This window comes from Vollenhovia emeryi, unplaced genomic scaffold (genome assembly GCF_000949405.1).
Source record: "Vollenhovia emeryi isolate VEMERY1.0 unplaced genomic scaffold, V.emery_V1.0 DF939131.1, whole genome shotgun sequence".
NCBI classification, from domain to species: domain Eukaryota; kingdom Metazoa; phylum Arthropoda; class Insecta; order Hymenoptera; family Formicidae; genus Vollenhovia; species Vollenhovia emeryi.
The window spans coordinates 2136495-2161231 of NW_011967235.1; the positions used below are offsets into that span (position 1 = coordinate 2136495).

The 24737-nt window shown below is 41.8% G+C and overlaps 2 protein-coding genes across 4 annotated transcripts in view; one reads left to right on the top strand and one right to left on the bottom strand.

Moving 5' to 3' along the window:
- The window catches only part of LOC105568167 (protein GDAP2 homolog), a 27359-nt gene extending 14081 nt beyond the window's left edge, over nt 1–13278 (bottom strand). Inside the window, exons 1-8 of the mRNA XM_012023613.1 lie at nt 12887–13278; nt 2881–2970; nt 2582–2770; nt 2319–2461; nt 2097–2229; nt 1028–1137; nt 699–938; nt 449–617 (exon numbers count right to left, since the gene is read on the bottom strand). Of these exons, the coding sequence (XP_011879003.1) occupies nt 449–617; nt 699–938; nt 1028–1137; nt 2097–2229; nt 2319–2461; nt 2582–2770; nt 2881–2894 (998 nt within the window). The 5' untranslated portion in view covers nt 2895–2970; nt 12887–13278. The remainder of the gene's footprint in view (nt 1–448; nt 618–698; nt 939–1027; nt 1138–2096; nt 2230–2318; nt 2462–2581; nt 2771–2880; nt 2971–12886) is intronic.
- Nucleotides 13279–15254: 1976 nt separating this feature from the next.
- Nucleotides 15255–23655, top strand: LOC105568168 (myosin-2 heavy chain). Of its 3 annotated transcripts, XM_012023615.1 has the most exons (16): nt 15255–15369; nt 16111–16331; nt 16420–16521; nt 17370–18227; nt 18370–18763; nt 18879–19228; nt 19297–19728; nt 19798–19971; nt 20104–20316; nt 20482–20733; nt 20806–21089; nt 21441–21540; nt 21615–21803; nt 21883–22279; nt 22463–23010; nt 23080–23655. In XM_012023615.1, exons 2-16 carry the CDS (start codon nt 16167–16169, stop codon nt 23173–23175), a joined length of 4554 nt encoding a protein of 1517 aa, XP_011879005.1. In that variant the 5' UTR covers nt 15255–15369; nt 16111–16166; the 3' UTR covers nt 23176–23655. The 3 variants fall into 3 exon arrangements, with proteins under 3 accessions (XP_011879005.1, XP_011879004.1, XP_011879006.1); XM_012023614.1 differs by having other exon boundaries at nt 21883–23010; XM_012023616.1 differs by lacking the exons at nt 15255–15369; nt 16111–16331; nt 16420–16521 and adding an exon at nt 16704–17013 and having other exon boundaries at nt 21883–23010.
- The last annotated feature ends 1082 nt before the right edge of the window (nt 23656–24737 follow it).

The following is a 24737-nucleotide window of genomic DNA, read 5'->3' on the forward strand; positions in this document are numbered from 1 at the left end:
CCAGCATCACCTTAATGGAAAAATTAGCTTTGCAACAGTTACACAATTTTTTATTAATTAATGGTACGCTGACTTTGGATATGTTGATGAATTAGCACGATAACTCATAAATGCGAATTTGACGAATCTCACACAGATGATGAATGACGCACAGTCAGTATCATCTGAGAGAAAGAAATTAGAGAGAAAGAAGGCAAAATTGATGGCTTTTTCCGGATAATTAAAATGTCCAATGTTTCCTCAACGTTACTAACTTATCGTATTATTCTAATTTGATCATAAAAATAGACTTGTACCATCCCCCTGACTTAAATGCGCTGATTGTTCACATAAAAATTCGCTGGTTAACTATTCCTTGACTATTGCAAAATTAATTTTGTCTTTGTAGAAATATGACGTACATATTTTTTTAATAGTCCTCTTAAGGACTATCTCACAAAATTCGTACCTTTCTTTATGTTGCATTTGCTTGAGCATAATATCCGCCAGCGGGTCGGCAAAAGGTCTCTCTCCCAAAAGTCTCTGTCGGTCCAAATCACCCTGCATTTGCGCAAAGGCATGCTCACCGATATTGACCGAAGTCTCCAATTGTGTCGAAAGTTCCACCGTCTCGTCGCCTGTAAAAGTGGCGTGTGCTTTTCAAAGGAGTACAACTTGATTTTCCATATGTACAATGTTACGTCGGAACGTTCCGTTACCGTGCAAAGCGTGTTGAGGATTGTCAATGATTCTAATTTGTCTATCCGGAAGTAAAGGTTCTCCGTCCGGTCCGCCAATGTCACTCGGTAACTGCCAGCAAGCGTTATCCTGCTCTGCCAAATTTCGAGGAAAATAAAACGGCAGCAGGATTTCGTATATTTCAAAATCGCACGCCTCTAGTACAAATATAATACACGTTATCGAATCGCTGTATTGCTCCATGAATCTACGTACAGTTCCTAGAAAAAAAGAGAGAATCGTTAAGTTTTTTTATCACGTATTGACGTGTACTTAAATTTAGACAGTTATTTGCTTGCTCTGTACTTACTGAGAGCTATATGCGCTCCTGCATCCGGAGGGTAATTTCTCCGTACGGAATTTATTACTGGTAGAGCAATGGTACGTAATCCCATTTCTCTTGCCTTTTGCAGAACATTTCTATGATAGAAACAACTGTATTATAAGTTCGGAAGACTTGATTCTTTCACTACAAAGTACTATGTAATAGCCGTTCATAAACCTACCACGGTGTACAAATGGCCAATATGTATGTATATCGGAATGCGGAACAGCCAGTTCGCTCCAAATAATCGATTACAAATAATCGATACAAAATCGATAAATATTATAGTAATAGAAATAATTTATTGCGACTTTGTGCTACTTGACCCAAAAGTTATGAGAAAATATACGTCACGATATTGTTACAATGTGTAACAACTTATGCATAAAACACATCGCTTTAAAATTTATTATATAAATATATTAACTCTGCGCTTTTCTCAATATACCTATATGTATAATTATATCATTTAATCATATCATTTAATTACTTCTTTATTTTTTATTATTAATTTTATTTATAGCACGAATCTCTTATTTTGATCTTTGAATGTTTACAGGTAAATTTTAGTAGAAATATAAGATTATAAAACGTTTTTCTTATTTTTTGAACTAAATACCTCAATTTTTTATGTTAAATTTTTGTTCGTTGATCTAAATAAATTGTTTATATAAACGATAAAGTATGAGAACGTAACAGACGTCCGCAGCAAAATATTTCTATACAACGATAACTAGCCTAACCTTTTTTTCTTGATTCTTCCGCAAAAAGATTAAAATTAATTAGTATAGTTTCTTCTTTTAGCAAAATTCATGTTATATATATTTTTAAATAACATTAAAGCAAAAGTGAAACAATATCTTTATAGAAACGTAATACTGTGAGAACCAAAAAGCTGTATACTAAAATAATTGCTAGAAGCTCAGCAATTGAATTATTACAAATTACTGATTTACAGTAACGTTCTACCAATTATTTCAGTGCTTTTGGTTCTCGTATTACATTTCTGTAAGGAAATTTCTGCTTATCTGTATATATTGAACGTTTAAATTACCTATAGCAACAATGTAACGTGTTTTGCGCAGCTGTTTGATACTTGACGTTGTAAACTGGTCCAACAGTATGAATAATAAAACGAGCAGATAATCCATGACCCTGTGTTACTCTCACTTCACCGGTTCTGCATTCTGCAATTAAGATTTCGGCAGTTAAGATTTTGTTAAGACAAATCCATGTCGAACACAGCACATATACACACACACGTCAAAATATAGACCTTTAATTTCATTACATATTTCTAGCTTGAGTGCAGAACCAGCTCGGCTGAATATTCTTTGGCACGTAAGACTATTATCATCCATCGTCTCGTTGGTAGGATTTACTACTGCGTCTACTTGTAATATCGAGATATCTCCAGCCCTGAAACAATTTATGGCGCATTAACGTACGGTATAATTTTATTATATCAACTTGATTGCTGGATAGGATAATTTGGCAAAAATTCGAGAAATGCTGCGAGCATTCGGCGTGAAATCTCACCATAGTGCGATCTTGTTGTTGAGCGACGGTTGACAGGGAAAGGGGCTTATGGCATGGTGGGCCGTCTCCCGTATCGAATCGGAGTAGTCCGTGTATCGATGCTGGGTTGGATACCTAGTCCATCGTTTCAGCGCGGTCGGCTCCACGATCTCCTCGGCGACACCCAAGGGTTCCATCAGTCTCATCCAACTGAAAATCGTGCCATACGCTAGAGCGATCGCGCGCTTTGTCTGTACTCCGACGAAAAACGGAGTAGCGTCCCTTTGTTTTCCTATCAGCTGTTTCAAGCCTAACCTCACCTCATTTCTGCCATTTCTCTGCCTGACGTGCGTCATACGCGGCACGGTCATTGACCCGGAAGGAGTACGTGTAACATTCAGCTCAGCTGGCTAATGTTTCGCGCGGTAATACGAAATTTATGCGTTACACCTTGCGGATAAAATTATATATACATGCAATGAATAAAATGAGTGAATAAGGGAATAATATTAAATATGTTGCCCCAAACTTTAAAATTAATGTTTTAACGTGATAATATAAATAATATAAAATTTGATAGTATTTTAAGAACTTGGGCTACACCGACGGGCACTTTGGGAGGGAAGGGAGACAATTTTGAATTATTTTCTTTCAACTGAAATTTTTAGCGTGATTCATTGAAGTCTCGATCGCAGGTAATCAAGATATTTCATGTAGCAGCCGAGGTCTACATAAAAATGCAGCGATACTTAGGACTGTATTATTTGAGCTATTCCCCGAACGCGCGTTCGTTCGATTCTCGTAACGAAAGTGCTGGTGCAGTCGGTATTCCATCGTATATTTCTAAAAATAAATAAAGTCCCGTCGATAAAAATGTGGGCCGCGCATCACGGGCAAGGAGAACGGAGCTCGACCAAGGACGCAGCTCCGCGCGATCGAGCGCTTTGAAAACGCAAGCTAATCATCGGGTGTCGGAACGGTCATTCGAATCTATCGGGAGACAAAAAGGATCGAATTCCATAAAAATAGCGGAGATAAATCAAATTATAAACCGAGTCTTTGTCAGTAAAATTGAGAAATTCGCAAGCCGCGGAGTCGATCAGCCTGACTTCTGGGAATTCATTTTGCGAGCGCGTGACCGAGTGACCGTGCGTTTTGCAAAGAGTATAAAATAAAGATACAGAGACATAAATTGTTGTCTAATGGATTACTCAGACAGTATCTGATACAATCGTACATTACGCTTTAATGTAAATTTTTGCACGATCGAGCGCTATTTCTAGACGGTCTGTTATCTTGTTCATCGAAAGCAAAATACCACGAGAAATACACATTCGTAATGTTCATAGTACTCGTGGTACATAAATATGCAGTACATTATGCAAATCGATATCAGGAGACACGTTTGTGTCATGCACTATCGGCTACTTTGATCAAACTCCGATTAACTTAATTGGCGATTTAAATAATACCTACAGCATTTTATTAATATATTATTGTTTTTTTTACCGTGAAAGCAGAAGATATATAACTCAGGGATGAATTATGTAGCTTGAAATTTTGCTTTTTCAAGCAAAAGCAACTTCATCAGTTGTATACATTGCCGATGAAGTTAATCGAAGTTTGGTCAAAGTCGCTTCGCGAGTTCCTTAAATCATCGCGATTCAGTAACTGAACCAACTTCTAATAGGCTTAAGTTGGATAGCTGGAGTTCCTATTATACGCGACGAACGTGCCCTCCATCTTCGCTTTACATAATAACTCTAATACCAACATTAATAATGGCTCATAATACTATCTACTGTCGACTAAATTTCACACGTCGTTTTCTTCTTATATTTTGTTGTGTCCGTGGGTTTTTTATTGCTTCGTTCATTGCTTTGTTCGTTGGTGATCGAACTGTTTGGAGCTGCATGCATACAGATAGTAGGATGTACGCTGCCGATAATGGCGAGGAGCCGGGAAACTGGCGCCGTCTGGCCTCAAGCGGGTCTTAAGCGTCCTGCAAACCCATTAAGGGACAGGACCGTCGACCTCGATGCAATAGCCAGAATAATTCACACTTACTCGCGGTAGTAAAGGGAGTTCCACCAATCCAGATCGATATAAAAAAAGAAAGCGTCGCTCGTATTTATATCTCAGAGCGATAAAGAAACGTGGATATCGTGAGACGTTTTTGCCTCGTTCCCTTAAGGAACCAAAGTGGCATCGGGAAACTGAGTCAGATATCGAAGTTCACATTATCGTCATTCATTCGAAATCTAGTTCAGATGAGACTTGAATTTGCTCGACCATCGGTGAAGGCGGTAAAAGCAAAGTGGCACAATAAAATACAAAGAGAGAAAGAGAGAGAGAGAGCGATAAACGTGAAAGTCGTTTATTTATTTCGAGTTATCTATCGATAATTCAAACGAGACTTGAATTTAAGAAGAAAAATTGGCGCGCTGGTATCTTGAAAATAAAATGCGCGTCTGTTTTGAAATCCTCAATGGGGAAATACATTTATTATAGTACGCAAGAGTGACAAGTCGCCTCGTTGTAAGCGTATACGGAAACGACTCACAGCCCGAGATTGAAAGGCGCGATTTTTATTGTAAAATGAGAGGCTGACAATGAGTTGATGACGGAACGAGCACTCGACTCGATCGCAGGCCCGCGATAAAGCAAGCGGAATTCCGCGATTTTAGAAAGAGCGCCTAGCCTCGATCTCGGTCGCGAGGAGATCGATGAGTGTGCAAGTCCAATGATCACGCGTGTGTAACTGTAAGTGTAAACGGGTTAACTCTATGGGATAATTCACTATTTACGTAATACCGGCTACGTCAGTCCTCTTATCTAACTATAAACAGTCTCGCGCACACGGCTGACCGATCAATCGATACTCCGGACTCGAACGCTCGCTTTTACCGCTGGTATGCCCGTCGTCTCACCCGTGGATCCCAACGGGGATCAGGAATCGACGGGCTCGCGAATACCGTAGCCTTATATCGCCTGCCCCAATTCGATACCCGAGGTATCTTTAGACAGCAAGATTTAGAAGTGACGCGGACTTAAGCTTTATCTCTTTAACGGAAGCGCACGGCCTCGGCCAATTATTTCTTCATTTAGTACTTTTATCAACGACGTTGCGGTATAAAATTTCCATTTGAAATAGCAAACATTCCCCGACAAATGTGCCAATGTGTTATCTCGTGTCTTAGAAGTGCCTGCGTTAGAGGCGGTGACACTCGCGTTACGATGCACGTGAAGGCGCGCGAAGTTGCCAAGTTGCGGAAGCGACCGGGAAGGTTTTGTGCGTTTAACGACCTTACGTCTAATAACTTTATAGCGGCCGATAACATTGCCGAGCACGAAGGGGGTCAAAGCCGCTCGATAAAATCAGCCTCAGAAATAGATTCGAAGCACATCGTACATAAGTAATGCATCGGCTCGCGACAAAACGGTAGCTACGCAAAAGTTACTACCGCCGATGCGAGACAGCTTAATAACGGCTTCGTACACCAGCTTCGATCTTGCCGTTGGGCACATCGAACGAACGAACGAACGAACGAACGCACCGATGCATCATCGAAGCCTTTTCCAGCCCAGCGTTACACGTATTCCGCAACACGAGGGGCTTCCAAACGAATCCTTTGTGCGCGCGTAGTCGCCAGCCAAGTGAAAGAGCTCGAGAAAAAAGAGTTAAATAATAAATCGGTGGCTATCGACGTAATCGGCATGGTTGTTTTCACAAAGTCTAAACCGTCTCTGAACTGAACAATCTTCCTCTGCTACGAAAAGATAATATGTGCAAATATAATACGGCAATCCGTTAGAAACTAATAAATAAAACTGGTGGTCCCTCACTGCAGCTTTTGGATCTTGGCGCCAGAAGCGACGGATAATAGATCGCGCGAGTTCTTTCCTCGCGTCGCACACGTGGAGGCAAACTAATTTCTCTTTCGCCGGTTTGCATCTGCGTTCGACAGTATAAATTGATAAAATATGCTGAGAGCATCCCTCTCTTGTCCCCTTTAATGAACGTATAATTCAATCTGTATGTGTCCTACATTTCCAGCGAGAATGAATCTTATCACGGTTAATCAAGATTTATGGCTGTCTGTTAATGCACACGAAACCGAAACGAGAACCTTCAACACAGTTCGCGAATTTATTTCACCGGGCACGAGCGGCCGCGTAGAGCCGAGACAACTGAACGTTTTGCACGACTAACAGCGCTGAAAAATATATTCGCATAATTTCTCAATTTCGGCATCGCAATCTAGTGCGACAACGAGAGAACGGAAGCCACAATCGAGCGTATAGTGCTATCCATCAAAATGTCAGAGTGGATGTATCTATCGGAATGCATAAACCATTTCGAGTTTATTAATAGTTCATTAGCGTCCGGTTATATTTCAAAGGAGCGGTAGATCCGGTTGATAACATATGTCTGACGATTCCCTGTCGGTTTACACATTGATAAAAGCTGCCGGTACGCTTTATTCACCGTGATATCCCATCGATACCGAGTAAGTACCGAGATAAAGTTTATCACTCTTACACTAAAACGCCGGCACTGATTCTAGAAGAGAACTGCGTTCACTTTATCATTATTAGCTCCTCAACGTGTGGAAAAATTCCACATTGCCTCACATATGTTGGAGCATTACAGAACCACTGATTTTAAGTTTCAGCAAAACCATTCGCGGATAAATATAAGACAATTTTTTTTAATTTAAAATCGCTGATATAGTTGAATATGAAAAATTATCTAAAGTACGCGCGAGTTTCTTAAATGCATTCCTGCCAGATACTGAATCTCGTTCAGTTTCAACTTTCAATCAATCGGGATACTCGACATGTCGACTATCGCGTGTCATGTCGTTTACTTTCTCGTGTATCTCGTTACTATATAGTTTGTTCTTAACGTGGTACGTGAAATTGGCATGAGGCTTACCAGCTGTAATTGCGTAACTACGTAAGCACAAGAATTCCAAGTCCACCGTACGAATGATTCAGTAAATGACGTCAGGTAAATATTCACAACATTCCTTCCATTGAGCGCGTGCAAGAGAACGGCCGATCGAATCGATGATCATTAAATATTGGCGAGATATCGATTTGCTACCGTAGATATGCCCGAATTCACCGTGATTCAAATTGTTTTTATCTCGGATATTTGTCCTAACTAACGGTGGAATCCTACGCTTCCGACTACTCCAACCTCGCCTTATAAGCGAGAGTTTACGTTCTCACTTGAACCAGGAATTTCATTCTCCCTCGCTGACATCTTCGAGAGATGTTTCTGCTTCGAGGCAGACGACAGTAAGCGCGGTGTATCATACCTGACGTTCGACACACATTATACGACATATTTGTTGTATTATGTCATCCGATGACTTGTCTTTCTTGAGGATCTTGGACTATCGGTGACTAAGTGCCAGTTAAATACAAATAACTTTTTGTGTCGCACAATGCGTCATTTCTTAATACACGATAAAATTGCGAAATTGCGAAATTGTTATTTAAAAGACCTCTAATCGCTCATTACAATAACAAAAAGTTTAAAAAAAGTATGAAGATAAAATATATGTTTAATATATTTATACACATTAATATCTTTGTACATTATATAATTCATATTCGATAGAAAAAGTTCATAAAACGTGGCAAAATCTTCTCTTTTATTGATAGTTGTAAACCTCGGTTAAAGTAGAAAAAGCAAAAAAAATGATCAAGCGTCTATTTTCGATGGAAATTGTACGCGCGGATTGATTTGCTCCCATTTATTATTGGAGGATAAGCGTGAAATGACGAATCGTAAAGTTTCGACGCGGTGCCTTCGAAAACAAGTCACGCTCTGGCGTTCATAACATCCAGATTGATCTTTCTATTTGTCGATTTATTCTAAAAGGCAACTTGTCCTCGGGCAAATGGAGGAGCTGTTGAGAAACACGTTCTACATCGCCTCGGAGTCATCTACCTACGCTCGCAACGCCTACGAGAAACACTGTCTTAGCGGAAGTTGCACTAATTAGGAAACTGTCGGAGATTATCGGACATGTTGAAGACGTTTGACTCGTCTCTTCTCGACAATAATTTCCATCAAGCCTCTCGATATGTCGGAGAAAATTCTGCACTTGAATCAAACCTAATAATCCTGTGTCGGTGTATACGTATTATTAGCTGTCCAATATGGTATTAGCTGTCCAATATTACAACATGTTTTTTATTTATAACGTACACATATGTATTTATATACTTGTAACTCCGTCGTTCAAGATAGGAGTGATGGCGAACATCAAAATGCATCGTGTAATACGCACATATGTTGTAAATAATGCTCTGAACATTCGTAATTATCACGATTTGCGCATCTGATTGTAAGTTGAATCGACAGTTTGAGAGCATTTCATATCAAAAGGAGTGAAAAAGGTATCGCCTTCGGGAGAGGGCAGGTATTTCTCTTACGAGCGCCCTTTCTTGTATGGCGGTTTTTCCGTCCGTCTATGGCGAAATCATAAACTTTATTTCAGCGCTAATGTAGAAAGCTCTATGCATTGTATCTCGACATCGAACTCAGATACTGCGTATTACGTTTTTAATTGTTGGATCCTTGTAATTATCTGTTTAATTGCTTTTGCGAAAAAAGTGAAACAGATAAACGTATCGTTGCTTGCTCTTGCGGGGTTACGTTTCGCAAAACGCCTGATAAAAGGGCAAAACGACGGTGTAGAATTAAAAAAAATGGCAAATAGTGCAAAACACGAGGATCGAGTATGCCGAACGACGTAAAAAGCGATAACCCGACACAATAAACCGATCGAGCGTCACGAAAGCGTTCGAGCAATGACCGTGTATAGAAGTAACGAACAACGGATGTGATGTAATGAGAGATGATTGTTCCGCTATTCTCAAGTGTTCGAACAGATGGTGCATTGAGTGCATTATCAAAGGTACACAACTGAACCGAAGGTCACCGCGATGACTCGTCGCGATTGTACGAACGAACATGTGGCCCGAATTAGATCCTTATTAGAAACAATCGGATTTTAGCGCGCAATATTAAATAACGAATATTAAATGCGCGTAATCTACTGCAGCCTACAGCTGACGTAATGAGCTCGTCGAGAAATATTAACATAAAATTTGTGATAATATAACCAACAGTCGTATGTAACAAAGTTTTTCATATTCTTATATCAAATATGAGTCTTTAAAAAGGGACGTACGAAAAAAAAAGAAATTTTCAGACATCGTCGCTATGCCTGTTAAACATTTATGTTACCTGGGATGATACAATTAGCATACAATCGGATGGCTCTGCGATCTTTAGCAATCAAAGTATTAGTTTGTCGAGAGTTTTGCATTTTAATCGTCTCACTTAGGATAATTGCATTCCATTTGCGTATGAATGTAACAAAAAGTGTGTTTGGCGAAGATGGAAAATTAGCGAAGATACGGGCTGTTGATTCCCAGGCAATTGCTCCTTGCGCATTACAGAATAAATGGAACTATCAACCGCACGTTGACAGTAGCTTCGTACGAAGTTCCTCGAGCTGTTGGACGGAACAATAGATCTCCTGGAACGGCGACCGAATCGGTCCACGGGGACGCGCAAACTCGATCGACGCTCAGATGCCAAATGTGCAAGGCCGAAAATGCATATGAACTACATTATCGATATGCGGCCTCTATCGCGATAGATACGACGGCGTGGCACGGCCCACCGATAGTACGTATCGCGAAAGCAAAGATCAATCAATATAATTACGTAATTTAGAGCGACTTGAGGCGTATGTCGCGAACATACAAGTTTCGCGGGCGGTCATTTCGAACTGAACTGGGATTTAGATATTAGGCGCAAAGATTGTTCTTTACGACGCTCTAGCATTCAACCTGACGAATCGATGGCAATTCGTTGGGTCGCGTATCGATCTTTAATGTGTAAACAATTATTTAGGATTGTGAAGTAACGTGTGTACTGTTCGACGTTTAAAAAGTCAATGCTAAACGCTCGACAATATTGTCGGTTCTTTGAAATGGAAATTTCATTTATCGTCGTACTTTTGTTATTTTGCACAATTAGATAATACAAAATTAGGTCGAAACTTTGAAGAAGTGCACACAGTCATTAAAATTAAGAGAAAAGTTGGTTTCTTTACACTGTGTTTAACTTGTTGCAAATTAGTTCCAAGAAATAAGTAAAAACAATTATTGTCTTCAATTGGCAATTACGAGTCTCACATTTGTCTATTATTGAAACTTATATGTATAAAGAGAATTTTCGAAAACGTAATTTACTATCTATAATCGCAGTAGTGATTCGAACATTCGGGGAACCGAAGTCTCTGGAGACAAAACGTCGCGCCAAGAGTCCAAAGTCGACTACGAGGAAGGGCCTGAGTAGAATGGCTGTCTTGTACTCTTAAGACATAAGACAGTTATTGTGCATTACCTCAAGACAAAGGCTTAAAACATAAAACATTGTCTTAAGGCTGTCTTAAGACAAGGTTTTATAACGTAAAGAATTATTTAACGCCAGTAATTGATTAAACGATGTAGAGAAATTGCACGACGACCAATGGCTGGCAAATTCTAATTAAAGAAATTCATTGTGAAAAATATTACCTCAGCCAGGGTTTGAACCTGGACCTCCCTATACTCTAGGCGTCTCACCAATTCGACCGCTGAGGCATGTGGTAATATTAGTCGCAATAAACAGTACTACTGATGACATCTTCGCGTTTATTTTGCAGTACTGTTCAGTGGTCGAATTGGTGAGACGCCCGCCTAGAGTGTAGGGAGGTCCAGGTTCAAGCCCTGGCTGAGATAATATTTTTTGCAATGAATTTCTTTAATTAGAATTAACCAGCCATTGGTCGTCATGCAATTTTTCTACCATGTTTTATATTTTAAGCCTTTGTCTTGAGGTAACGCACAATAACTGTCTTATGTCTTAGGAGTACAAGACAGCCGTTCTGCTCAGGTCCCCAGTAGACGTTAAGACAAGACAGAGAAAGCCTGAAGTCGTATACAATACGACTTCACGACCCAAGTCTCTTTTTCTCTGCTTCGCCGTGCGTCTACGACTAGACAGACTTAAGCGTTTACGGCTCGCTTTCAGCCATGAGCCGAAGGGTCATTACGGTATCTATGCAAGTGTAAAAGTCCGTCGCGGTAGCGCGCGATTACAGTCAGCACAATTCCCGTTCTCCAAAACCAATTGCGTCTTATCAGATATCGAGCCGACTCTCGGAGGACCAACGGCGGAGGCGCAGTAGACGAGGGAAAGAGAGAGAGAGAGAGGACCGTTTCCAAGATACACGCGATCGGATCTCGAGCCCGCGCCTCTGACAAGAGAAAACGCTGCGGCGGCGGCGGCGGCGGCGACGGCGGCGGGGAGGCGCGGGAACGTCGAATACGAGGACACGCGGAGAGAATGTACGCCGCGCGCGAATTATCGACGTCGACGCGCAGGCCGTGCGTACCTCTATACCGGTGGCACCGAGCCGCCGATGTGCGCGATCAAGGTCGCGGCGCACCGCGCCGCGCCGCGCCGCGCCGCTCGCCGCTCGGCTAGTCGATGAGCATCGACTTCGCGACCTTCCGTAATGAAGAGGACGGAGAAATTCCTCCTGGCGCGGGCGATCCGCGCGCGTTTAACACCCCGCGTGCCCAGGAATGCCTGGAATTGACACTCGCGGATACACCTGCGGACGTCCCTCTCCCGCGCCCGGCCGCTTTGAACTTTGCGCCGCGAGCCAGCCTTCCTCCTCGGACGTTCCTCCAGGACGGGGTTTCGCGAGGCGAGAGTGAACGATCTCGAGGGGGATGTTATATTCCGTTTGCGCCGTGGAAGGGGCGCGCGACGTGCTCCGGGCTCGCGTGGGTGAATTAAATTTGGAGAACGTGGTCCCTCGGCGCGCTCGTGCCCTTATCAGATAGCGCGCCCGTGTACCGACGAAATTTCCGATTGACAACTGAATGGGCCACCGCGGATCTTTCCTGTTGTTCAACAATATCGCGCGATCGGCTGGCGCGTATCGGGCGATCGCTCGGGCCTCCGCGCGCGTGTCGCGAGCCCGTAATTGGTACACGATAATTGCGGGGTCATCCCGAGCGTATAACGCTCTCCGTGTGGCTGGAAACGACCATCCGGACGGGTTCGGGCACGCGATCGCGTCGCGCCGGAAGGAGATTCCGATCTGTTAAACACCCCGTCCGTCCGTCCTCCCGAGGCTGTTGCGCCGCAGCCGATGGCCGTGGCCGCCGAAAATCGTCGCGTCGCACCGCGGCGGAGGGAGCGACGCGACGCGGAATCCGCACCTCCGCGCCTCTCACCTGCGGGTGCACGTCCGCCGTCAGTCGGACCGCTGCGAGGACAGAGCGGAAGCAGGTCACAGCCCCAGCGGTTGTGCAGCGGACGCCCGGCGGAACGCCTGCGGTGGACTGGCGTAAAACGCGGGAGGAAAGTAGAGGAGCGGGAAGGGTAGAAAGTGTGCGAGAAAAAAGAAAGAGAGAGAGAGGGAGGAAGAGAGAGAAAGAGAGAGAAAGAGAGAGAGGAGAGAGCGGGACCACTTTCTCTTGCCGCTTCGCGTAGAAACGTCAGCTCTGCTCTCCCGAGCTGGAGCACCCGTGCCGAGCGCGGCGCCGAGTTAAAACCCGCCACGATGACCGACGACCGTGCCGTCGCATTCGTGCGCGAACGCTGACTGACGGACGCGCGCGCGACGGCGACGGCGACGGCCTTGTCAGGTCGAGCCGATCGGTACACGGCTGGCGCGGCAGTGCGGCACCGGAACGCGCGCGCGCGCGCGCGTGCTCCTCCACGTCGAGGAGCGAGCGTGTACTCCGTGATACGCGCTCGCACCTTGGAGCCAAGTCATTCCGCGCCGGGTCGAACGCGGCGTATCTAGACATTATGAATCTTTCAGGGATATTAGGGGGATAAGAAGTATGCCACAACAAAGCGCTTTGGATTACACCTGTAACGCAACGCTATATAAGCACCGCGCGCCATGTAATCATGGAGGCGCACTCCGTGTCGCCGGAAATGACCGTCGCGACTGAAATTACCCGCGGAAGTAAAGACCGCGCGCGTCTGCCGTCCGGGATTTGTCATTAAGCGTGCGAGGCCACGTGGATTCTCTGATAAATCCTCACGCGTACGTTTTGTCTCCCGTTGAAATAACCCGAGATGTGCGCCGGAAAGAGCGGGAGAAGATGTCGGGCCGACATTTTCAACGGCCTCTCCGCGACGCGTTATCTAGATACACTTTCGCTCTTCGGTAACTTCGCGGCGAGGCCCGCAATTTACCGATAAAATGCCAAATCTTTCGACGGAAGTCCTCTCGATGGAATTTAACAACGCGAAATGCGCGGAGGGCGTCTCTTTATCTACGGGTACGACGTTATCGAAAGTCCGACGGATGTTATGGCGCATTACCTTACCCGCAGTTGATCAATTCGCGGGCGAGGCCATTTATTTCCGCATTCACCTTCATCGTTTTAAATAAAAATGCCACGCTCCCCTGCACATTACTCACTCCAATCACCCCGCTTTGTACTCGTTATTTATTCCAGATTTTTACTTCTGAACCTCGAAGAAAGTTCTCCTACTTGAAAAATAAGAAAAGACTGGCATGTATTTTGCTATAAAAATTTCAAGCATATTATTTCCGCGACACGTTGACATCAAACGGAGCTTATGTTTCGTACATTTTCAATTGCTAAAATGCAATACTTAAATATATAAATGTAAAGCTATCACAAGAAAAAGTTCGGGGGTTGTGTCACCTGTTATTTTTGGAAACTAGAGTTCGATGTAAACCGTATTCCGATTCTCTTTAACCTGTAGGGGGCCGGAATTTTTCCATTGAAATTTGTAATTTTTTAAACAGAAAAGTTATGCGTATATGCAATCTACATGTTCCGAAAAGTTTTCAAGTTTGCTCCTGGCCACTGTAGTGGCCAGTCCGGCCCTCTAAAGGTTAAAGATGAAGCAAACGTGATAGAGAAAGGCGAAATCAAATTAGAAATATACTTGATTAAGCTCTTTTAATTACTGTGCTGAGTAAATAATGTTGTAAATGAAAAACAGGGAAGAACGAGTCGATTTTCGTCTTGAAACGGCGATAGCGATGACGAACAGTTCGAAAAACTACCTAAATATAGAATACGTGCGTGGCTATTGTTAGGACGTTTACGTTTTCCCGAGTGCATCTGTCTGAAGGCTTGAAAGCACCTTAAAATAGTTGTTTATTCTATTAACTGACAATGAGTGCTGTATCTCAAGCTAGAACTTATAACGGTGGTAATTCAACGAAGTACTGCCTTCGCATCGTTTTGTTACTGAGACCAAATGACAAAATTAACTCTTTTCTTTACGTCAATATTAGATATTTTTATTCGGTTCGTCAAGCACTAACATTTTAAGCCTTAAATTATTCCTTTATCATATTTGCGTATGTTATCAGAATAAAAGTTTGAAGTTCTTTGTTACATAAAATATCACCCCTCGTAAAGACGTGAAATTGAAACAACGCAATATCCATCGGAAAATCTTCCCTGACTTGGATTTGTTTTCTCGTGATTAATGGATGGCTTCCTAGGATGTGAAATACGCGCGGAAGTCTGAAGCTACGCTTCTGCGCACGAATACGATGCGAAGACGTATCGTCGGCTTTGCGCAGGCGGTCTTTCGAAATGGTATTTTTAGAGTTGCGAGTCGGTGCCCGCTAGCAGCGACGACAGTAGTCAGACAGAGTCGTCGTTGACCCTTGGGGAAATCGAAGCGAATTTCACGAATTTTCCATTGACCACCGGTGAGCGACTTTTGCTTCAACTCTGAATCGCCGTGTCCGAAAGCTCTCGCTTGTGCGGCTGTCATCCTAAAAATGGAACGCCGGATCTTCGCTTAGACGCTAACCAGCTTGTTTTATTTAATATATTAAAATCTTATTTACGCATTTTCGACAATACGTATGGACGTGTTGAGCTAGAATCACTTGTGTCCATCAGTTATTTCTTACCTTCGCGTTGTAAAAGCATTAAATAGTTTGTTATACTTTTATCCAACTAATCTAGTCTTTACCCTATTTAGGCCTGGTCGCAACGACGTCGCTTAACTTTAATCTTAGCTTAATTCACCCTTTGTCTCTTTCTAAGGGAAACGGAAAGAGACGAAGAGTGAATTAAGCTAAAGTTAAAAGTTACGTGACGTTGGTGCAACCGGGCCTTAGTCTTTAAAGAGAGTGTTGGGACGTAATCTAGATCGAACTAGGTTCTAAAAATAAAAGCTGACACAATCCAAACTTTTTCCTTCGGCAGCTATACATCTACGAATTAATAAGTGTGCAATTTTGGAAGTTTAAAAATATCTCGATGTGTTAAATAACAATTTTAGAGTTATTTTATGTGATACGTTTAGAACGCAAAACTTGAAGACAAGATTATACCCGTTCTTATATTATATTATTTAAATTAAGAAGAGATCATCTGTTTCATCATTATACCTCAAAATGAGCAAAATTACACTACGCTCAGACATTAAAAATTATTTACAGGGGAAATAATCTAAAAATTGATACACTTGTCGCGCTATAAGTGAAAACTTTAAATAATGGGAGTATCCAGCAGCAGTAGTGGTCCGCCGGCTTTGATCTCTGCGAGCGAACGTGGGGCAGAGGTACCTTTGTACCCGGGAGATTGCCCCTCGAACGACGGCAGACAAAGAACATATGTCGGAACGAGTACGTACAAGAGGGAGGATCAGCCACAATCGCAAGTACGTTGCTAACTAAATTTATACATTTGGAGAAGGGAAGAGAGGGAAAGGGAGAAGTTTTTAATTTACTTGTTAATTTGGCGCACAGGGTCCGAGCTCCTACGCGACCTTGAAGACTGGTGAATTTTGGGATCAGAGGCCAACGGCACCCAGCCTGTCGAGCATGCTACCTGCTAAACATGAGACTCTGGTAAATCGTTGTTCAACCTTCGTTTCTTTTCCTTCCTTTGCTATGTTAAATTCTTAGTTCAATGTCATTTCCAATGAGAAGCGACGAATCTGGCAAGTGTTACGTTTCCGCGAGCGACGTCGAGATACATATATAATGCTACTGGTATTCATCTCGACTGTCGTCGTGTGAACTGTCTGCTGGTACGGGACACGTGCGATTGCGGCTAAATTAAACTCGGGCATTGCCATCGTTGAGTTGCACCTGCGATTTTCCGGAGAAAAATCACGCGATTTTATCCCGCAGAAGCCGGTTCCTCTGTTAGCCGCGGCAAGCTGGCTTCTCTCCAATCCGCGCTTTCGGGAGAACACACTGACTCACGGTCACGAAAAGTCGTCCTCACAGTCATCGGTCGCGATCACGTGCTTATTCTCGGTCGGTTCGCGGGAACGTTGCGTTTTGTGCCAGTGTACTATTGCGAATCGTCGTGGGCGGGCCGTTGTCTCGCGAAAGGTGCCGGTGAAAACTTTTCTTCCGTAAACTGTGAACTTACGCGAGACGCTTTTTATTTGCGTGTTAACATTTGCAGCATTTTGCAAAAAGAAATCCCCGTGAAAAGAAAGAAAAAAGAGAAAATTCCTTGGTCTCCGTCATCTTCTTTGTTTAAAATCGCGCGATGCATGTTAAATTTCACAGTTACACATTTGGAAAATTGTCACCTTTCGCCTCTCTGCGAAACTCGACTGATATCTCAATTGATATCAGTCGAGTTTCGCAGAGAAACGACATTTCGGGACAATTAACGATTTACGTACGCTCTAGTTTTTAACGAAGAATCCGAAATTGCAATCCACTTATTTATATTGCAGTTAACGTGCGCCACGCAAATGACAGGTTGGCAGTCTGCCGATAGTCACGATCCCCTAATGTGTCAACAAAATAATGAAATCGTCGAGCTTTCGCGAATCATCTCGCAGCTGGCCATGGCCAATCATCAATTAGCCAGTGCGCATACTGCAACGCTAGCGCGTATGGAATCGTTATATTTGGAGTTGTCGAAGGACAGAGAGGATCGGAAGCGGAAGATTACGACAGAGAATCCGGAAAGGTGCGAGGACGTTTCTCGGAAAAGACTGCAGGCTGAAGACGTTCAAAAGGAGGAGATGCGAAGACTGGAGCAGCGTGTCGTTAAATTAGAAAAACTGCTGGCGACGTATTCTCCTGGACAGTGCGAACAACGAGTTTGCTCGCAGGGGGACAGCAAATTGCGCTCCAGAACGGAAACGTCGGAGAATTCTTTCAAGACACGAGATTCCTGTTCGAGATCGGCGGAATCGCGTTGCGAATCGACGGAACAAACGAGTCACGTCGTGATTGACGCTATTAGTGAAGTACCTGATGATTGTGGCACGACCAGGAAGGAGACGGATGTTCAAATATGCTGTAGTACTTATTCCGATGATTCCGAGACGAATATTCCTAGATTAGACGAGAACTCATGTTCCATGAATGTAGATTTAGATAAAGTGCTCAGAAAACGCGCAAGATTGAGAGACGACGAACAAGATCCGATGAGAAATCCAGCGAACGAAGAATTGTTTAAATTGTCGGAGGAAGTTGAGAGATTGAAAGCGGATCGACTGGAATTTCAAAGTGCGAACGAAAGACTGCTGCGTAGTCTGACGGATCAGAGAAATTTGGTGGAAAAATTAGGCACAGATAATGAGGTACGGTAATATTCTAAAATTTCTAATACTAGAACTCAAAGAAATCAAGAGTCTCGATCATCTGCACAATCCATCTCTTCGCTCAGTTTAGCGCTAACGTTACATTAAAACTGTCTGTAATAAACATGATCTTTTTTTTTAGGAACTGAGAACGCGATATGCAACAGTAGAAGCTAATTTGTACGAACGCAAGCAACATCACGACGAACTGACGAAACACTTGGATTGCGCTAAGAAAGAAGTCGAAAGATTGCTGAAAGAGATCGATAACTTTCAGTCAGAAAAAGGCACTGCCGATGCGAGAATTGCAACGCTGGAACAAAAGCTGCAAAAATCGTTGCTCGAGACTGAGCGGATCAAGAATGCGGAAAACCAAAAGATATCAGAATTGCAGGCACAATTGTCCGAAGAAGTCAATGACAAGATAAAGCAGATTAAAGCTCTTGAAGACGCTTCGCAGGAGATTCAAAGACTGAAGGAGACTATGAAGACTGAAAGAAGGAACGAAGATGATGTTGTTTCGGGAGAAGATATTGGTATATTTTATGTTGTCTACAACCATTCCGTTATATTATTCTAATAAAATCACATTGTACATAACTGAATCGTGTTTCAACTCGTAAAATAAAATCGGGCGTTTATGTGCTATAGATTTGATCGGCTTATCGGAAGATACATCGAATCCAAATTGTGCCGCTTCCAGTATGGACGAATTTAGAAAGGAACTAACCGTCAAGAGAGAAGCTAGACACAGGGCTATCGCGGCGGTCTCGTCCGAGATGGAAAGACTTAGAAGAGAATTGGACGCTGAGAAGGAAGCTCATTCCGAAACGTCGAGCATGCTGGCTCAGTTACGTTCCGTTCATAGCAATCCGCAAGATTCCGATCTTGAGAATGACGGCTTTGCTAGGATGAAAGAACAAGAGAAACACAAGCACGCGGATGAAAGCGAGAAAGCGATGAAACGCGCAGAGGCGCAACGATTGACGCGCACCCTAAAGGTATTATTCGTACATTTTATTTGCGATTAAAATCCGTAAATGAATACGTAGATGCAGACTTGTTTCAGGTATCCGATGAGTTAAGGAATGGCGTGCGATACCAAATTGAGAAGGTGGACGACCTTCGTTACCACCTGGAGACCAATTCAGACCGTCATCGACAACGCATTCGCTGTTTGGCGGAAGCGGCCAGCAAGGCACGCGTGTCTCTCACTGCACGAGAACGTCAGACTAATGAGTTAAAGAATTATCTGGCTCAACTACTGGCCAGATTGGGCGACAGGAGTTTCCTGGAAATCCAAGATGACGTGGGAGTCGAATGCGACCGACAGTTGGAGAATATAAACGCGCTGAGGAGCCTCTACAACGAGAGGCTGAGGATCTTGACCGATTTGAAAGATTCCGCGACCAAGGAGCTGATAGATGTGAAACAGAAACTGGAATACACTCTAAAGAAATCGGAGAACTTGGAAGAGGAGCTTAAAAAAGCTGAAGACAAGGTACCGAGGTGTTACCGTTCGATTTCATTTTGACTGACTTAGATTCTTATGTTATGTTACGTACGCCAGGTCGACACTCAAGACTCGGAAATAACAAACTTGGAGTCGCAATTGGGATTAACCAAGGCGGATTGCAGAGATCTACAGAATCAGATATCTCTCATTAATGGATTATTCACACAGATGCTGCTCGGAGCTTCCTCTGCGGACATGGATCTTGATCGGTTGACTCAGTTGCTACAGGTACATACGTGGTGCTGGCTCGTTATTTGTGGTTTACAAGATAATGATTAATATTTATAGAAAAACGACAATAAATTTCGCAAAAGAGAATGTAAATGAAAAGATATAATCCATTGGATTTTAACGCTGTAGGAAAATCACGATCTTATAAGTGACATAGCGAGGGAAGAAAGTACCGAAGCAGCGGCTCTTCCTAAACTTCTTTTGGATTTGATTGAGCAAGTCGAGGGCGGTAAAGCATCCCAGAAACACACGAATGAAGAGAATAATGCAGAAAATGTTGGCGAAGTCGACAGGAAGGAAGATGATCTCCAAGAAGAAGATATCGCTCATAATTTACCGAAGGTCAACACGCGCGAAAAAGAATATATTAATTCCTAATATAATTTTCATGTATTTATGAATGTTAATTTATAGTACAATAGTGATGCTTACCATTATTCGATGTACATATGTTCATTTTAATGCAAGTTGTTACTTCGTTAAAGTAATTGTGAAATTATGTTGTAGGTGTGGCGCGTTTTATTCGAACTACTTAGTTGCCACGCGGTGACTTCTCCGACCGTTTCCGTCGCATCCTGTTCGGATCCGAACAGCTGTTACAAGTCTGTGGACACTCCGGCCGGCCCAAGATTGGTAATATCCGTTAGCAAGACTTATATTCGTTTGAAGGAATTAATTCTGGAAAAGAAGCATTTGGAGAAGGAGATGAATCGCATGAAACAGTTGAACACTCATTTGGAAAGTAAATTGGGCGAACAGGTAAATGGTCTTCTAAGCTTTTATATATGAATGGTACAACAGAAATTTACCGTTATTTTTTTCAATATCTAGGAGAAGAGACTCTCTATGGTGTCGGTGGAGTTGGCCAAAACATGGACTATCGTCGACCGGATGCAGGTGCAGCATCAGCAGTTGCACACACATGAGGAGATATTAAGATACGAGCTGCAAGAGAAGAGAAAAATGTTACAGGAGTTGAAGCAGGAATTGGAATACTGCAGAGAAAAATGGGAATCGGCTAGACAAAAAAACACGAACACCGAACGCGAGTGGAGAAACTTGCGTCGCGAGTTTGCTGCACGGAAAGCTTTAGCTGCCCACGATTCTTTTAATAGGTTTTTTAACCACAATTTTATTACATTTGTCACTATATGTGTGCTTTAACATAGCATTGAGATATTTCTAAATAACGAGTTTAAGTTTTATTTCTTTTCAGAAGTAGATTTTATAAAAGTAATATTACTTTTCTTTAATTAAATCTCTTCCGTATGGAACTGTGCGTACCAAATCTCTTCTTTTTTTTTAGATTACAACTAGACTGTGTCGAAACTAAGATCTTAGTGTTTCCTTTATTGTTACATTATAGCAATAATAGAAAAGTTGGAAAAAATTTTAACTAATTATGTTTTATTATTTATTATCCAAAACTTGTTTTATCTGACTCGTATTTCAATTATTCTATGCAGCGCTGAAAGCGGTTTCAGTGACGAGAGAGGTGACGATAGTGACGAAGAAGAAGCGCTTGAGGGACGAATCAGACATGGTCCACGCCGACGGACACGAAAGGTTTTTACTAATTGTTTATATAAATTTTGGTAATTTTATTCCTTAAAAGTAAAATGTTGCTTGAACTAATACAGGAGAATCCTAGAGCGCCGACACCGGACACGGAATCCGAACAACCGACAGATACTGAGCTATCGGAGTCGAAGACTGGTTCCTCGGCGACTTTAGAACAACGCACACCAACTCCGGAGACGGAAGCGGAATTGGACGAGGCAGAAATCGCACATATTGATTCCGAACTTATTAACGTGACGGAAGTTGATGTAAGTGAAATTGCGCATCAACTCATATTGTAGAATTTATCATATTTTATTGATAGTTAATCCATGTAATTTTGAACAGGGTATTATGGAAGGTACGCAAGAAATTTTAGATCCTTTGGACCAAGCTCTCACCAACGTTATACAAAATCTTATAAAAATTGACGATGGAGAATTAGACCAGAATATTTCAGCCTCACGAGAAAGTATGACGACACCCTTCAAAGATTCGTGTGACAATCTTATCCCTGAAATCAGCGGCCATACGGAAACCGATCAAACTACTACTTCTAGAACGGATTTCTGCGAAAATCCGCAATCTTGCACTCTGGCCATTGAACCTGAGTGTATGTCGCCCATTGTGAAGACACTGAAACGAACAGCGACGAGTATTGACCTATCTTCGGTAGTAGATAATGGCGAATTGCCTGAATCAACCGTGATCAAAAACTTGTCAAAGCGGCAGGACGACGACAACGGTGAGAAAGTAAACTCCGAAAATATTCCATTATCGTCCGTTTCTTATACACCTATCGTTACTGTTGCAAACACAAGTAGCACAATGTCTGTCTTTTCCATTGGACCTCTTCCTGCATCTACAAAAAATGTGCAGTTCAGCAATCCCTTGATCATGGGTCCATCTAATCGTTTTCTTGCTCCAGTATTTGGCACGGCCGCGACAGAATCGGAAAGTTTTACGGATAACTGTATTACCTCCTCGCCAAACGTTTGGTCCTCTTCGACGACAGTGTCATCAAGTCAAGACGAGGAGCTGATAGAAGACAAGGATCAACGATCTTCCAAACCAATAGACAACGTTGCAGATTCCGACAATATCTCCGTAGATTCCTCTTCGAGTTTAGATACGGTCCGAGAATTTCCTACAGCCGACGTTAGTCCCGTACCTTCGTCTATATCGGCGTCTAGAAACGAGCTGCGGGAAAGCGCGACAAGCTCGCAGAGCGAATCCACTAAATGCCAAACTCCTGAGGAAGTTTTGGCGACGCGAGCCGATCGATTAAAACGTTTGGAGGAACAGGCCGATTGGCTCATGAAAAAAATGAACGCTACGAGCAAACGCGGCACCGCTCTTTGCATAAGATTAGAGGAGCTTCATGAGACTTATGGTGAACCACCAGTTCCTCCGCCCATGCCAGATGTTTTACCCAACCGTAGGCTGCCATCCACCCTACCCAATCTACCTCGTCAGGTAAAAGCACATGATAATTTTATGAACGAATTATTATTTCGTTGTCTAATGTTTTAATTTCTCTCGTAGGTACCTGAACCGTCATCCGTTGAAGGTACCAAGAATACGGAAAGCGAGAGTTCGAGAACAGACAAAAATGACACGTCGAATGCTACTATGCCATGAAGTATCTATAAGTTTTTACTTGCAAAGAAAAATTAGTTAATATTTATCTTCATTATCCTTCAAACATAGATGCAATATCCTCCTTGCATACAAAGACACATTGCAAAACAATATATTTTATTTGTGATGTTGTTCCGAATGTAATTAACGTTCGTTATCGTAATATTAATACAGCTAATTGAATAATGAACTTAATTAATCTGTGATCCCATATTGATCTTCTCTCTCAACACGTATCTTCAAATTTTTATAAAATTTCAAATTTCCCTATATTTTAATTTTATATAATATATTTAAATACCATATAGTTTCCTTCTTGTTGTTTCCTATAAACATTGACGTAATTTTTTTGTTATATTCTATTTGCATCTCGTATACATAATTAATAGCAAGAAAGTGTCTCATATAACATGAACAATAATTTATACAAGATGACTTATTGTAATTGATCTTTTAAAATAAAGGGAAAGAAATGAAATATAAAAAATACAATTTCATTATATTTAAATTATAACATTCTTATTTAATTATTTCATATTTTAAGATATTTTTCTTTCTATGGAGAGTGACATGGAGATATAAAAAAAACATTTAAAACACAAACACATTTAAAAAATACATTAATCACGTTTCTAATTAAATACAGGGTATCCCGGTAAAAAGATTGGCAATCTCTCGTGGATATGTAGAGTAGGTAAAAATAACTTCTCAAGTTCCTATACAATTTTTTTATAATACTTCTTTAGCGAGATATTTGTTTTTAAAGTTAAAATTACTGAAGTATTATTCCTTTACCGGAACATCCTGTATGTTACTACTATACAGAAAACAATTGAATTACTATGTTTTAAAGTTTGTCGTCAAGACCGTAGAAGACCAAGTATAACTTACAAAAGAGTGGTTTAGAGTAAAACACAAGAATATGCATACTGCTAAAGAGCGGCGACTGCGCTTGCCCTAGCTTAGCGCCTATAGTTTCTCTCATGGATATTATTTTACGGGAAAAGAACATCTGTTAAATTCCTCCGGCGTTTAATCGATCGCTTAAACGACAACGACGTTTTAAAGAAAGTGTTAAATTGCTAGAGTTCCCTGATTACGTTGATATTGTATCTCTCATTTTATAGTATCTTTATTGCTAAAAATTCAGCCAATTATTGACATTAAAAATTGACTTAGACTATAGATTACAATTTGTATTGAAAGAGAAAAAAGGCAAGAAATGTTTAATCAATAAAATAAATGGTAGGAATAAGCGCAGTTTTGTTCACTTCAATTTTGTCAAACGTATTTTACTGCTAGCAGAAACATGATCAATGTCGTGGATAGACACTACAAACTTAATCGATTTCTCTTGTTGATGATTGGTTTATGGCCTTACCAAAAATCGAAGTTTACTGGACTGCAAATAACTTGCATCTTAGGCACTTTTGTAATTGTAATGGTATTTCTGGTACGTCAATTTTAATTCTAATGATATATGTAAAATATCTTCTATTTATAGAACTAATTTAGATTTGCAAATTTTTTCACAATTTTTTTGAAACTGTTTTGAAAACATA

Coding starts and splice junctions, on each gene's coding strand:
- LOC105568168 (XM_012023614.1), top strand. CDS start 16,167: ATGGGAGTATCCAGCAGCAGTAGTGGTCCGCCGGCTTTGATCTCTGCG. Junction 16,332..16,419: donor AGGATCAGCCACAATCGCAA/GTACGTTGCTAA, acceptor TTTGGCGCACAG/GGTCCGAGCTCCTACGCGAC. Junction 19,729..19,797: donor TTAAAAAAGCTGAAGACAAG/GTACCGAGGTGT, acceptor TACGTACGCCAG/GTCGACACTCAAGACTCGGA.